The sequence below is a fragment of the Patagioenas fasciata genome, chromosome 19 (genome assembly GCF_037038585.1).
Source record: "Patagioenas fasciata isolate bPatFas1 chromosome 19, bPatFas1.hap1, whole genome shotgun sequence".
In the NCBI taxonomy this organism is placed as follows: Eukaryota; Metazoa; Chordata; class Aves; order Columbiformes; family Columbidae; genus Patagioenas; species Patagioenas fasciata.
In genome coordinates, this window is record NC_092538.1 from 2,399,212 (window position 1) to 2,413,783 (window position 14,572).

Genomic DNA, 14,572 nt, shown 5'->3' on the forward strand with positions numbered 1-14,572 from the left:
TATTTATTTTTTCTGAATACGAACTGTGAAAATATTTAAACAGTAGGAAGGTTTGGATACCTAATCTTTTGAGATTTACATGACTGACTGTAAGTAAAAACTCAGCATTGTCTTTAGTGATCAGACTGACAGATGTTCAAACAGCTGCCTTCCCGTTTGTCCACTGAAATACAGCCCTTTTTCTGAGTGTAAAACTGTTGTAATCCATGTTGAAGTCCACAGCTGACCCAATACTTTGCTCGTTTCTGGATATTTCAGGTTGCAGTCTCCCATTTTGTACCTCTGCCCTGTTCTTATTTGCACAGATGTAACATTGTGACTGTCCATATTACTACAAATATGATTTAACTGGAGACAGCTCGAACTTGCTCTGTGCAGCTGCCTCATTCTCCATCCAGTCCTTGTCATCCACAGTGATCAGCAGTGATTTTATATACTCAGCACTTATTTTATATACATTTCCAAATCACTGATGATCTGCCTATTATTTAATTACACAAACAATCTCACTAAGAAATATCAAATGGACAAAACTTTGGTTTTCCTGGATATCCAGGAAATTTTGGTAGGTCCACCATTCAGATGTGCTGTATTTGGACCTCAGTGCACTCCACAAATGCAGGTTGGCAAACCGACCCATTTCTGTCTTCTCAAACCATCAGATGTGCCAACCAACAGGGAAAAAGAAACCAAATTTCTGTATCATCTTTTACCACCATAAAATTAAGCTTATACTTTCACTTGTAGAAAATAAACATGTGCCTTTATTCTGGCTTGTCAGAAAGGAAGTCAATATTTACTCAGAAGGAATGGAGTGCACCTTTCTGCCTAATCCAGGGAAGCAAACCAGCAGATATTTCCTCTTGGCATAATCTGGTCCTGGTTTCTCCCTTTCTGGCCACACCCAGGTCAGACCCAGCTAATTTCTGCCCTGGCATGGATGCTATAAAGGGCTGGCTTGTTTCCCAGTCCTACCAGCTCTGCGGAGATGGCAGGTAAGATCAGCGGCTTTTTAAATTTTATATCTGTATTTGACTGTTTTGATATTTCTGGCATGGGTATTATTGCATTCCACGGGTGAGCCCAGGGAGATGAGGAGACAGAGTGTTAGGAGCTGGTTGTCCTTCATACTTCCTTCTTCCCCTGTATGTGAAGCAAGGACAGCTTCCTTGCCTCAAGTAGCAATAGCCTGCAAGATTGCAAAGAATAAGCAGCCCTCAGTCCCTATGAAGATGGTTGAAGAATTTCCACAGGTTGTAAATGGTCTACATCCCCTAAGCCTGGACTACACCTGGCTGTTCCCTCCTTGACAATTACCCAGCCCAGTTTACTGAACATTTCACGAAACAGGGATGAACTGGGGGGTTCAGCTGGAGAACAGGAGCTGAGGGGAGACCTTCTGATCTCTGAACTGCCTGAAAGGAGCTTGGAGCCAGGGGGGTCGGGCTCTGCTCCCCAGGAACAAGCGCCAGGAGCAGAGGAAACGGCCTCAAGTTGCACCAGGGGAGGTTGAGGTTGGATGTGGGGAACAATTTCTTCCCCAAAGGGCTGTGGGGCATTGGAACAGGCTGCCCAGGGCAGTGCTGGAGTCACCATCCCTGGAGGGCTGGACAGACGGACATGAGGTTCTCAGGGACATGGGGCAGTGCCAGGGGTGGGTTATGGGTGGACTCCATGATCCTGAGGATCTTTTCCAACCAAAATGATTCCCTGATTCTATGTCCCTGTGTCCTGCCAACACCTGCAACTCCAGCCTCCCCAGCCAGAGTCACACCTGCCAGCCTGATCAGAGGGATGCTCTATTTTTTCCTAGATTCCAAAACAAATATTCAAACCAAACCTGTCAGTCTGTTCTGATGACCCAGTGAAGCCCTGTCCATTCAGCAGATTTATGTTGAATTTCTCTCTAGGCATAAAATCAAGAATTACTCTCTTAGGATCCATCATCACTCTCTGCTTATTTGGAGCGCTGGACTCTTCAATAACTAGTAAGTTTCTGTTTCTCATTCTGCTGCTACCATGTGTGTAAGGGTGTGGGTCAAAATTCAACCTGAGTTCCTAATTAGATATATCTCCAACATAAAATTGAAATATCCTGTAGATATATTCACAAACAATGAAGTCAACGCCTAAGAAACTTGAATTGTCTATTGAACCAGCAGGTTGTCCAGGCACTGGATCCTTTGATGACAGGGAGCCTGTGTCATGTATTCTGCCTCCTATGTGCATGTCCTTTCTTACAGGGGAGAATAGCTTCAAAAATAAGGGTGAAAAATAACTCCCTAAAAGCCTCTCACAGCCACCAGAACCAGTTCTGTGAAATGGATAATAATAATAAACTACTACCAGTTTACAATCGCTTCTTGTCCTGTGACTTTCAGGACCTCAGCAGCTGAAGCAGATGAGCAAGGAGCAGAGATAAAGGTGTCCAGGCAGCACCAAACACAGTGGGAACCGTGTGTAAATCACCTCAGCACCCAGCAATGGGGTGGGATGTGTAGCTCCTGGTGTACATTGCAAAGTATCCTCAATTTCTGCTTTTTCTTCTTTTTTGTTTAGCAGAGAACTCAAAGGTGCTGTCAGACTCGTATCTTCTGAGCATCATCAGTGAAGCCAGGCGGCTGGTGGACTCAGAGTATTTACATGCCCGAGAAAGGTGAGTCCTTTTTGCATGAGAGCCTCAACACTTCCAGGAAATAGGACAAAATATATGTGTGTTTCTTGTGTTTTCCAATGCATTATGGAGATGTCTTTGTTCAAGGGCTCTCCCTGTTGTAGTTAGAGAGAACCCGCAGCTATTGTCTCCTCATCTGCGCTGCCATGGGCAACTCTCAGAAGTCCATAGTGGTCATGGTGAACAGATGTTGAGTCCTCTCCTGGCTGCTGAAGTTCTGCCCTTGTCTGGAGGGACCACAGGCATGAGGCAGATGAGCACCCTGCCACAAAGGAGTTTCAGTGGGATTCAGAACCCTCGTGTCCCCCTGTGTGTTGTTCCAAAAGGCTGGTTCCAGGGTGCTCTGGGGAGGAGGGTCTCTCCACCCAACCTGCAGGAGGCTTTTCATTGTGCAAGAAAGAGCCATGGGGCCAGGAAGAGAAGCGACAGGACCGAGGTTGTCTCTCTGGTCACAGAACATATGACGTACTAAATGTAAAATTTAATCCAGTCACTGAAAAACTCAGTTTTCCAGCTTTTCACATGACATAACAAAATTATTGTGACAAGGACGTAATGCAAAGTTGAAATAGAGGATCACAATGATTTTTTTTGCCAAAATCTGTCTGAGATGGTGTGCAAAGCTGACGAGCAGCTGGTCCTGGGTGAGCAGAGCCTGCCTGGGCCCAGCAGTGCTGTTCTAAGTACACCCAGCCATGACAGAGGTCTGATTGCAGAGAAGGCACTTCATGGGACCTTTTTATGTTCAGCCTAAAGAAAAATCTAGTGGAAAAGCTTGCCAACCCAATGGATTTCCTGAAGCACCTAAAGGATCCAGTAGGAAGAACCAGATCTGCAGTCCGTGCTGCTGATTACTTGGAAACTACTTTGCAGCTCCTCAAAGAAAAGCTGCATCTCTCTGGGAACTGCAGATTCAATGTTACAGGTAATGTGGTTTAGACCAAAATGTGTTACAAACAGCTAAGAGCAGAAAAGGTACCACAGCGGGATTGTCAGGGAGCAGCTGTGCCATAATCCCCACAACTGGTGATAAAACCCTTCCCCACAGCAGCCCCAGGTGAGCAGACTCCAAGCATGCTCAGAGGCAGACCAGACCGCCTGGTGTTTCCTTGGTAGTGTCCGTCTCACATCTGCGATGACAAAATCAGCCTAACAATGAGTGTGATAAATGTGGGACAAAACGTGCTGAATGCCAGGAGAGACCGCTGACAACAGCAGCTCATCTTCCACTTCTGGTCCCCGCAGGACCTGCCCAGGTCCTACTGCTCTGCATGCCCATAGTTTTGATCCCAGCCTAGGGTAAAACATTGCTGGTGATGACATTCCCTATGTTTTCCCTGGAAAGTCGTTCCATGGCAACCCAGTTTCCGTAGCCCAGAGCTGAGAGCTGATCCACAAGAGGGTTCAGGCACCAAATTAACAATTCAAATCCAGATGTTATATATCCACTGCTCTGACTCTAATGTTGACGTAGAATACAGAGACGATAAAATAAAACTAAGAGCAGGTGTTATTTTGTATGGTTGCTCTTGCAGACCTACTAGACAGAAAACAGAAGAAGATGATCGCCAAAGAAACAGGCTGTGACTACCAGATTCACTCCATTAAGTGCCCAGAGCATGACACTTACCGGACCATTACTGGGGAGTGCAACAACAGGTAGGATTTGCATGTGGACAAGGAGAGTCTTGTACTTTGACTCAGGATAGATGGCTTAAGGTCTTTTGTGTAAGTAAGTACCTCTTAACAGGGCAACAAGAGTGAAAGGCTCATTTTAGTGGTGCCTGTAATAGATGTTTCATTTCTACCCATGCCTGGCAGGAAAAATATGTCATTTCTTGAAAACTTCAGACTGGAGCCCATTGCTCCATGTGCTGCTTTGAATGAAGGAAGGAACTTCTTGGGGCAGGGGGCAGTGAAAGGGTGAGGAAAGCAGATTTGGGGGCTATGACAGATGGTGTCTCGCTCAGCTCGAGGCTCCAGGAAACCCCCCTTCCACTTTCCTGTAGCACAGGTAATACTGATTTCCCCAGGCTGGTTCATATGAAAATATTCAGCTGTCAACATATCTGTGTGGCCACTGTTGTGGTGCATAAGGATGGGAAGTAAATAAGACACCAGTTCTTGGCTCTTCTATCTTCATGTATTGTATAGCCATAATCTGAAAAAAATGAACTCTTCAGCTTTTTGCACGCAGCTTCCCCCTGGGTCAAACCTGGGATCATACCTTTATTTATTTCCTTGTTAGCTTTTCTTTTGTTTTTTTTTTGACCAGAAGATGGCAAAAATTGTAGCCTAATACTGGGAAGTCAAGGCTCTCTGTCCTGTCCTGCTGCAGATTTGCTGCCTAATGTGCTGACTCCAGCCCCCAGGTCTGAGTGGGACTCACATCCAATGTGCATCTGCCATGAAGCAGATGTGCCAGATGTGAAGACATAGCACACGTGCAGGGAGCTCACGGTGCTGGTGTTACAGTCAGTCTGCACCTTCACAGACCCCAGAGCCTTCAGCTCCCCAAGGACAGCAATGTCCATGAGGAGGGGGTACGGTCATCCTTTGGCTTCCTAGTGTAGTGGGCTGCCAGTGAGACAACGAGGCGCTTGTCCTGTAAGGACAGTAACAGCAGCTAAAACAAGAGCTGTGGTGAACTGGGCTCCTAAAATTTGATGGAATTGCTTCAGCTATGGTGCGGCAATTGCTCTAGAGCACGCTCTTATTTCACAGCACACTGCTGTAATTTCTGGGTATAGCACCCCTTTTTCAGTACAGGCAGGTTATTACCCAGGTTTTATGGGTTTAAGAGCTTAAGCGCAGAAAGTTGCTGTTCACCAGTTGATATTCAGAAACTGGTTTCCCCAAAATAGCCTGTGTCTCTGTGTCCCCAGGGCCACATATCATTGGCTCAACCCGCATTCTTGTTCTTCTGAATGAGTGTTGCTGAGTTTACTGATTCAAATTCTTCTGAGCAGTATGAGTCAAGACAATAAGTGGCCAGAGCTGCAGGTTGAAAGGTTCTGTCTTGAACATGAAGAAAAGCTTCCTGGAGGTCCCTGGAGAATCTTCACTCTTGGAGGCTCCCAGCCCTCAGCTGGACAACGGCAAGGCCGCCCCGACAGCTGGTGATGGCCCTGCCGTGAGGCTGTGGTTGGGTGTGGAGCAGCAGTGGAGGCAGAAGTGCTGCAGAGATTTAAACACTAAATAAAATTAATATAACAGCATGAGGAATCTTTTCTTAAGGTAAAAAAAAAAAAAGTTCATATTTTTCTACAGTAATAATATTGGTATTATTTATTTCTCAGTGTTTTCTGGCTATCGGCTCTGTTAGTGGAGGATTAAAGGGCTGTAAAACATTAGTCCCTACAAGCCTGTTTGTTTCTGAAATGATCCTGTGTTTGCTTTCCTCCACGCGATGCTCCAGAAAGCGCTCCCACCTGGGCTCCTCGAACCGCGCGTTTGCCCGCTGGCTCCCAGCAGAGTACGAGGATGGAGTGTCCGTGCCCAGAGGAGCAACAGAAGGAAAGCTCTACCATGGATTTCCACTGCCCCTGGTGAGAACTGCTGTTCTTGTCCAGATAACAGTAGTGGACACTGCCCTCGCCACATCCATCAGAAACGAAACAGTGGCAACAGACAGAATATAAATTGCCTGATCTTTTCCTCTAATTTGAGGTTTGTTTCCTCCAACTGATCTATGGTTGGGGGTGGTATTTTTTGTTGGAGACCAAAATGAGTAAAAATGTTGTGAATACTTCACTAAGCAAAGTGTGAGATGGCGTAATATTTTCAGAAGTTTGCATCCCAAGGTCTGACGCAGGCAGCACCACAGTGTGTTCAGATACACCAGGAAGTTTTTACAAACCATAAAGCTTGGGTGTTCCTCAGACATCTTCTTGACTGTCTGGATGTGACGTGTGCACATTCACCAGTTTCAGCTGTAGAAACATTTCCATGAAACTGGGCATGGCTGCTTGACTGTGGAGTCAAGAGGATGCTACTTACCATATCTGCTTTGATAGAACTGGGGAATAGTATGGGTCTGTTTAATGCCATAATTAACTGTTGAGTTTATATGAGATCATGTTATGCATGATCTCACAGTCAGTATTATCATAGAATCATAGAGTAGTTTGGGCTGGAAGGGACCTTCATCTGGTCCCACCCCTGCCATGACAGGGACATCTTCACCAGCTCAGGTTGCTCAGAGCCCCGTCCAGCCTGGCCTGGGATGTCTCCAGGGATGGTTCATCCACCACCTCTCTGCCCAACCTGGGCCAGGCTCTCACCACCCTCGGTGTATAAAATTTCTTCATCATCTCGGGCCTGATTACACTGAGAGGTAAATCCACCGGGGTATAGTCACATGCATTTTCATTTGGATTTTCTGCAGGTTCGAAAAGTGTCGAACGAAATTGCTCTCACAGCCAACAAGAACATCACTCAAGATCAAGAGTTCTCTCTCGTCCTCATGCACTGGGGCCAGTGGGTCGACCACGACATTGACTTGTCCCCTGCCAGCGGCGCAGGAGCGAGCCCAGCGCTCCACTGCGAGAACGACTGTGCCTTCAACTCCCCTTGCTTCCCCATTAAGGTACCTTGACTTTCATTCCATCCCACACTAAGACAGTGAAGATAAAACCACACGATTTTCCGAGGCGTCACGTATCTTTGCTTGCTCTAGTTTCCCCCTGATGACCCACGGATGCTGAGGTCGAACTCCTGCATGCCGTTTGTCCAGTCGGCGTCCGTCTGCAACCCCGGGACGTTCACCCGCGAGCAGATCAATGCCATCACCTCCTTCCTCGACGCCAGCACCGTGTACGGCAGCGAAGACTCCGTGGCAAAGAGTCTTAGAAATCAGACAAACCACCTGGGTTTGATGGCTGTGAACCAGAATTTTACCGACAAAGGGCTGGAATTATTGCCCTTTGAGAACACAACGAAAAGTGTTTGTGTTCTCACCAACAAGAGCATGAACATCCCCTGTTTTAAAGCAGGTAAGGTGCATCTGTGGGGCAGTTTTCAGTGCATGAATTCAAAGAGGATCATTATGGTCAGGTGTCTGATGTCCCTGAATATTTTTATGAGGTGCTGTAAGATATGAAGGGCCCTCCTCCAAATGAAAAAAGAATAATAATTGTTTAATCACATGTGAAAATTATTTCATTTTAATTTCCAAAAGAGTTACAGCAAATCATCCTCCCTTTAAAAAGTATTTTCAAAGTTAGGAGAAATTTTCAATAGAATAACCATCAGTGTTTAAAACTTCTCAGTGACTTTTTCCCCTCCTGCCTAGAATTCACCATCTGTTTTTAAACCAAATCAATACTGACAATTAAATGCTCTTAATCGATTCAGTGAATAACTCTCCCTGACACCACATTCTAAATTTTTCATACTTCAGATATCCCAACTTACATCAGAAGAAAAGCCTAGAAGTTTGTCTGCAATTTAAACAAACTAAATCAAACACAGAAATATTTAAAATAGGAAGTAATCTATCATAGACACCATATTTTAAAAATATTATAAATCTGAAGCTTGTGAAGTTAGTCATAAGACTGAAGACACATCCACAGACCTCTCAGAGGTGCTCACAACTTGGGTGAACTGAGACAGATTTTCAAACGCAAATATTCACAGTGCTAATGTAAAAGAAGACTCTGTCCTTGAGGGAGGAAATGAAGGCAGACATGGGATTTTCACAGAACAAGACATTTACAACTGCTTCACAACCATGTGCAATATAGTTTAACTTGCCAAAATCCACTTCTCCAATGGTTTTGGCTAAATGGTTTGGACAGAGAGAATGTTCTGTCTGTGCTGGTAAGGAATCTCTGGCACAAATAACGACCGCTAGGAAGCTTAACCATGAACGTTACTGCCGGGAACACTGTAAGTTGTTACTCATCTGTCCTAACACAAGAACCTGCCAAAATAAAAAGCAGTTTACAAAATCCCTAAATTATTTTCATTTGTAGGTGATAAACGGGTGACTGAAAACCTGGGGCTTTCTGCGCTGCACACCGTCTTTCTGCGAGAACACAACCGCCTGGTCAGGGAGCTGAGCAAAGTGAATCCTCACTGGGATGGAGAAAAGCTTTACCAAGAGAGCCGAAAGATTGTAGCTGCCATAAACCAGGTACCGGTCACTGCTGACCAGTTATTACCTGCATGCTTAGAAATGCGTTTTGCTCCAGGAAAAGGAAGAAAATAATGCTTCGCAGATCTACTGGAGTTCTTTCTGGGAGCTGAAAACTTTCGAATATGGATGATCCATATGAGATAGCATGGGTACACAGAGCTTTTTTATCCATTATTTTACCAATTTATCAATTATTTATAATAACTGATAATATATAATTTTAATCCATTATTTATTGTATTAAATAATTTTAATATGTCATGCCAAACTCATGCCATTGGCATAGCTCTTTTTTCTGAAGATCTTGTGAATTCTGTCACTGGACTGAGGTCGAGGTTCGTGCTCTGCACTCTGGTGGCGTTTCTGCTACAGCTGCTGACAACACGATCTGGTTTTGTGCTTTTCCAGATAATAACATACCGAGATTACCTTCCAGTTCTGCTTGGGAAGGAGACCAGCAAGTGGATCCCTTCGTACAGAGGCTACAATGAGAGTGTGGATCCTAGAATCTCAAATGTTTTTACCTTGGCTTTCCGATTCGGTCATACATCAGTACAGCCTTTTGTATCCCGTTTGAATGACAGTTTTCAGCCTTTGGGTTCATTCTCCCATGTCCCTCTTCATTTGACCTTTTGTGCTACATGGAGGATTATAATGGAAGGTAAGAACGTGGGAGAGCCAGCAAGTCCTGGTCTGGTCCTGAAGCAGACACAGGTGGAGGTCAGCAGGTAAGACACACGAGCCTTGGACTCCAAAAACTGCTTTAGTTCCATTTATTTAACTGGCCTCACACAAATCCCGGTGCCATTCAGCTTGGAAGATGCTCACGATGCGCGTACCCAAGGGGCTGCAGACAAATCGGTGTTCTGCTAAACGTGGGGCGGCAGGACAGAGCTGCAGAACTGTCTCCAAACACAGCCTGACACTGCTCCTGCACTGCACCCAGGCAGAGGAGCCCTGCCAAAAATGATGTGCTGTTATACTGTGACCATAGAATGTTATCAAGCACCGGCTCCCGCAGAAGCAGCTGCTTTGGAGCAGGATTTTGCATCACAACATCAAGTTCTGTAGGTTCTTTTACACAGTTTTTCAGTGTTGTCCTCCTCAATTAATTGCACCATAATTGCATTCATATCCCAAACATGTCAGTAAATAACCAGAATATGTAACTGAAGTTGTCAAACATCTCAGCCCAGTGAGAACAAACAGTGTGAGCATTGCACGTTCACTCACATGGTGCAACTGCTCGTGCTGTCCCAGGAGGCACAAAACTCACAAATGTCAGTCAGCCAAAATTCACGTCAGTCCAAATTACTATATCCCACTGCAATTAGGAGGCATTGCCAGAGGGTGATGCATCCAGCCTAAATGAGCTAAGGCAGACTAATTGCTTCCTAGTGGCAGCCGTCTCTCTTAATGACTCTAAAGGGAGTTATGGGATCCTGCTCTTATCTTATCTGAAGTCATTAATCTTTCCAACGAAGACAAATGTCTCTTTTAAAATGAGTTATCCAAATAATGATGGAAAACACACTGAAAGACACACCTGAAGCCAATTTTCCTGTGTTTTACTAGTACTGTCTTTTTCATGGCTATGAAAAAGATATAGACAACAGACATGAATTGATTCTATCACTGCATTTAATGTTTTAATAAATATTTTTCAATTAATAGCTAATTATAAACAAAAACCGTTGCAAAACCTAACACCTTGGACAGAACCCCAGGTACCAGTATATATTGCGGACTGACAGGCTAAGGAGCAGTTCTGTGAAAACGGACTTGGAGGTCCTGGCGGACAACAAGTGGATTTTGGGCTGTGGAAGAGAAGGCCGAGGGATGGTGAGGGGTGAGGAATTTAAAGGGAGGCCTCATCTACTGGCATATGCAGATAGGGACAGATGCTCTAGTGTATCTTGAAATGGAAATAGGGAGATAGGTGAACTCCACACTCCCAGAGTAGAAAAGACATCTAAGGCAGCACTGTTCCAGCTGCACAAAAGGGACCATCATAGCTACAACGTGATACCGAAAGTCTTTTCTTGTTTTGCAATGAATGCAGGTGGCATTGACCCGTTGATACGGGGCATGGTGGTGGATCACGCAAAACTGATGAAACAGAATCAACTACTCATTGAGGAGTTGCAGAACCACCTTTTTGAGCAGACAGAGACAATGGGTCTGGATCTAGCAGCCCTGAACATGCAGCGGGGAAGAGACCATGGCCTTCCAGGTAAGAAGACACAAGTCACACATCCTGTGAACAATATTCTTTTCCTCTGCTGTTCATAGTAGTTCCAAGAAGGTACTAAGCTTTTTCCATACCCATGGGAAGAAACAGTACCTTTATTGGAGAGGGAAGGATGGGTAGACAGTCGAACTCAGGGAAGACAATGTCTCTGTATTATAAAGAGCTTTTTCTGAGGGATTTAAGACAAGGAGAAAGGCTTGGAAAGCAAAAACGATCACTGGGATAATGTATTAAAGAGGGGTAGAAACAAAGGTGTACTGCAAAGAGAGGGCATGAGTGGTACAGAAGGTACAGACACCAAGTTCAGCTTTCACGTGGGCTGGACAGACCATCCGTGCTTTGTTCTTTGCCCATCAAGGCTTATTTTGTGTCTTCAGACAACCCAGAGCTCTGACAGAAGTGTCCTGCACCCACAGGTATGACTGCCCTCAGGCGCTGGAGAAGAACAGGTGCTCTTGGGTTAACCACAGTCAAATGTTGCTTTTTTCTAGGACTTTGATCCTAGAAATTTTTCTTCCCAAAACTGCAAGGACCGCTGCATTCACCCTCAGCACTAGGTAGCTCTAACCAACAGGATACAATGAACCTCAAGTCACATGCAAAGATCACCCAAATTGTTAGTTTAATGTGTGCACACAACAAAGATCTTGGAAACCATGGCATTTGTTGTGACTGCCTCTACCTAGGCAATAATGTCTCCCAGATCCTCTAATCCCATGAGAAGAAGCAGACGTTACTCATGGGCCAAGGTGTCTATTTAGCTCCTGAGCCCAGGCAGACGGTGATGAGACACAGGTCCTGATCAGGTGCTGTTTCTGCTTTTGCAGGTTACAATGCCTGGAGGCGCTTCTGTGGGCTCTCCCAGCCTCAAAATGTAGATGAATTCTCTACGGTGCTAGGCAACTCCAAGCTGGCCAAGAAGTTAATGGACTTGTATGGGACACCAGAGAATATTGACATCTGGATTGGGGCAATCTCAGAACCCTTTGTTGCCCAGGGCAGAGTTGGACCTCTCCTGGCCTGCATCATTGGCACCCAGTTCAGGAACCTGCGTGATGGGGACAGGTATGCAGATCTGGGAGCAAACCTTCCCCATGGCATTGATTAAGGAAAAATATGCTGACATTTCATGTGGCACACTAATCCAGCCCATCTCCAACATGCCAGTGAATGCTCCCAGCAAGGCTCACACCTCAGTTTTAGCCCCAGTTGTCAAAGGGCTCTTTTTTTCAGTTCATTCCAACAGACCCATATGGTAGGGGTTCGCCAGCCCCAGGCCATGGGTGATCTGCAGTAGTCACTGCCTGAGGTGACGTTTGCTCCCAGGGTGCAGGAGGGGAGGATCAGTGACTGCCTCCCGCAGCCTGGCGATGCTGTGTGCGAGAGGCAGGATCTCTGCACATGAGTCACAGCATCCAGACCTGGCCACGCCTGGAGAAACCTCTTTCCAAAGAGGTGTTCCTGCTACCTGAGGTATCAAGGCAGATCTGAGCAGAGACTTACCTTGGCCAGATTCCCATCTTGGCAACTAACCAGCACGACACACCTTCAAGTAGACTATAAGACTATAAGCTTCTGAAAATGTCTTTACAGGTTCTGGTGGGAAAACCCAGGAGTTTTCACTCCATGGCAGCTGGGTGCACTGAGACAAATCTCACTGTCAAGGGTGATTTGTGACAATACCCGCATCAAAAAGATACCCAGGGATGTGTTCAAGGTCAACAGTTACCCTGAGGACTTCGTTGACTGCCGGGAGATTGAAGCCCTCGACCTCTCACCCTGGAAAGACGAGACTGAGAGCAGCACAAAAGGTACATTGTTGTCTGTGGTCTGACAAAAATAATAGATCTCCTACAAGGTCAGACTTTTGTGCACCTAAAGAAATAAAAGAATTAAGGTTGTCACAGTGACTCTGCCCCAAAATGACCTTGACCATCCACTCAGACACCACTGGAGGCAGATGCACTGTTGGCCTCGTCTCCTTGCAATCCATCACCTTCATCATCCCTTAGTAGCCAGCATCTCCTCCTCAACTAGACAGGAAATCCCTGAAAATCCATTCTGTTCTGGTCCTTGTGAACATGTCCTTCTCTAAGCACCTTGTCCCAGGACAACTGGAGTGTTCCTTCACAGGAAGAGCGTGCATGAAGGAAACAAATGGAATTAGCCAACTTGCTCCAAACTCTTACTTTGAGGGCCCAAGCCCCTGCTCTCCCCTTGCCTTCCCTAGAGTTTTGAAGCATTTTAAGGTATATCTGGAGTTGTTCTGGGACTGTGTAGCCTGACACACCAGTAGTTTAATAGGCATAGTCAGCAATTACGATGTGCCGCATCCTGAAAGACAGTAAAACGGTGTCCTCACATATGACATGAGGAACTATTTGTGTCCTCCTACTGATATGTTTTTGGCATGGGCTCTCCCAGCTGTCAATAATGTAGAGAGAAGACAGGTATGCCCTGAGAAATATGGGCTGGATTGAATTTTTCCTTCTGGCAACCCATTTATAGGTGATCGTAATGCCTGCAAATCACCCACTCTGTCCTTCTGTAAGATACAGACCACAAATCATCTTGTACTGGATTTGAGTTCGATTAACTGTGGTTCAAGAAAGATACTTACATTTAATATAAAGGCTAAACTATGGTGATTTCACCCCATTCTTTAGGAATAGAGTCCAGCTGATGCTCGCCTTCTCTCTAAGCAATAGAGGCTTCCTGATTTCTTCTCTTAACTTAGTCTTACAGTCGCTAAAATTTGCTGAGTTGCTTCCTGTGGCTCTTTTATCACCAGTCTGAGAGGAAGCCGAACTATGTTTGCAAAGCCCAGAGACAATGACATCCCAGGGTGTTAAAAAGCAACTGCTAAAAGTGTAACCTTTTCAAGTGCCAAGAAATTGCCCACAAACGCTCATCTGAAGGGCTGTCTGATGTTAGGTCACCGGAGGTGCAAGGCTGGAAGCGCCGCAGTGTCTCAGAGGTACAAGGATACAGGGATGACCTGGTACTCAGTTACCCATTAACCGGTGACTATTTTAAACTATGAAGTCAAATAAAAATGTGGGGAGAAATGTTGTGCCCAGGAAAAACTTGCTGCCTCTCAGTGGCTTTTTCTTCATTGACAGTTTCCAATCCTGCCCATCAGACCAGCGCTGGAAACTCCTAACGGTGGCACTGAGCTGCTCTGGGAAACCGCATCACGCTCAGCTGACTGAACCTCAGCATGTGATTTCCAGAGAGGAGCTCAAGACTCCATCTATTGTTTTATTTGCTGTACTGTGATTTTTATGTCATTAATTTGTAAAAGTTTCCATTAATGTAACTCTTTGTTGACGATGTTTTATTGTCACACTCAGAGGTTTGCAAGACTCAGTTAGGTGCTGGATGCTTTCTGACTCTCTAAAGGCAAAATCAAGAGAAACTTTTTATTTCCAGTCCTCGAAGTGGTGTCAAATCTGGAAGCTGGGGTGCTTACATTTCAAAATCAAATTCCTTACCCTTTGTACTT

General features: G+C 45.4%; 1 protein-coding gene across 1 annotated transcript; it reads left to right on the plus strand.

Annotated features, from left to right (window-relative positions):
* Positions 1-1,891: 1,891 nt before the first annotated feature.
* On the plus strand, positions 1,892-14,230 carry LOC136110047 (myeloperoxidase-like). Its single transcript, XM_065853204.1, has 13 exons — positions 1,892-1,988; positions 2,560-2,656; positions 3,424-3,599; positions 4,210-4,333; positions 6,093-6,222; positions 7,062-7,262; positions 7,353-7,668; positions 8,653-8,813; positions 9,225-9,477; positions 10,879-11,049; positions 11,895-12,132; positions 12,661-12,878; positions 14,190-14,230. The coding sequence occupies exons 1-13, from the start codon at positions 1,892-1,894 to the stop codon at positions 14,228-14,230; spliced, it is 2,223 nt and encodes a 740-aa protein (XP_065709276.1).
* Positions 14,231-14,572: the final 342 nt, after the last annotated feature.

What these genes read in the sequence shown, in the direction of transcription:
- LOC136110047 (XM_065853204.1), top strand. Translation starts at nt 1,892, where the DNA reads ATGTTGAATTTCTCTCTAGGCATAAAATCAAGAATTACTCTCTTAGGA. An exon ending in ATGGATTTCCACTGCCCCTG is followed by an intron (nt 6,223 to 7,061) that starts GTGAGAACTGCT and finishes GATTTTCTGCAG; the next exon opens with GTTCGAAAAGTGTCGAACGA. An exon ending in AACCTGCGTGATGGGGACAG is followed by an intron (nt 12,133 to 12,660) that starts GTATGCAGATCT and finishes ATGTCTTTACAG; the next exon opens with GTTCTGGTGGGAAAACCCAG.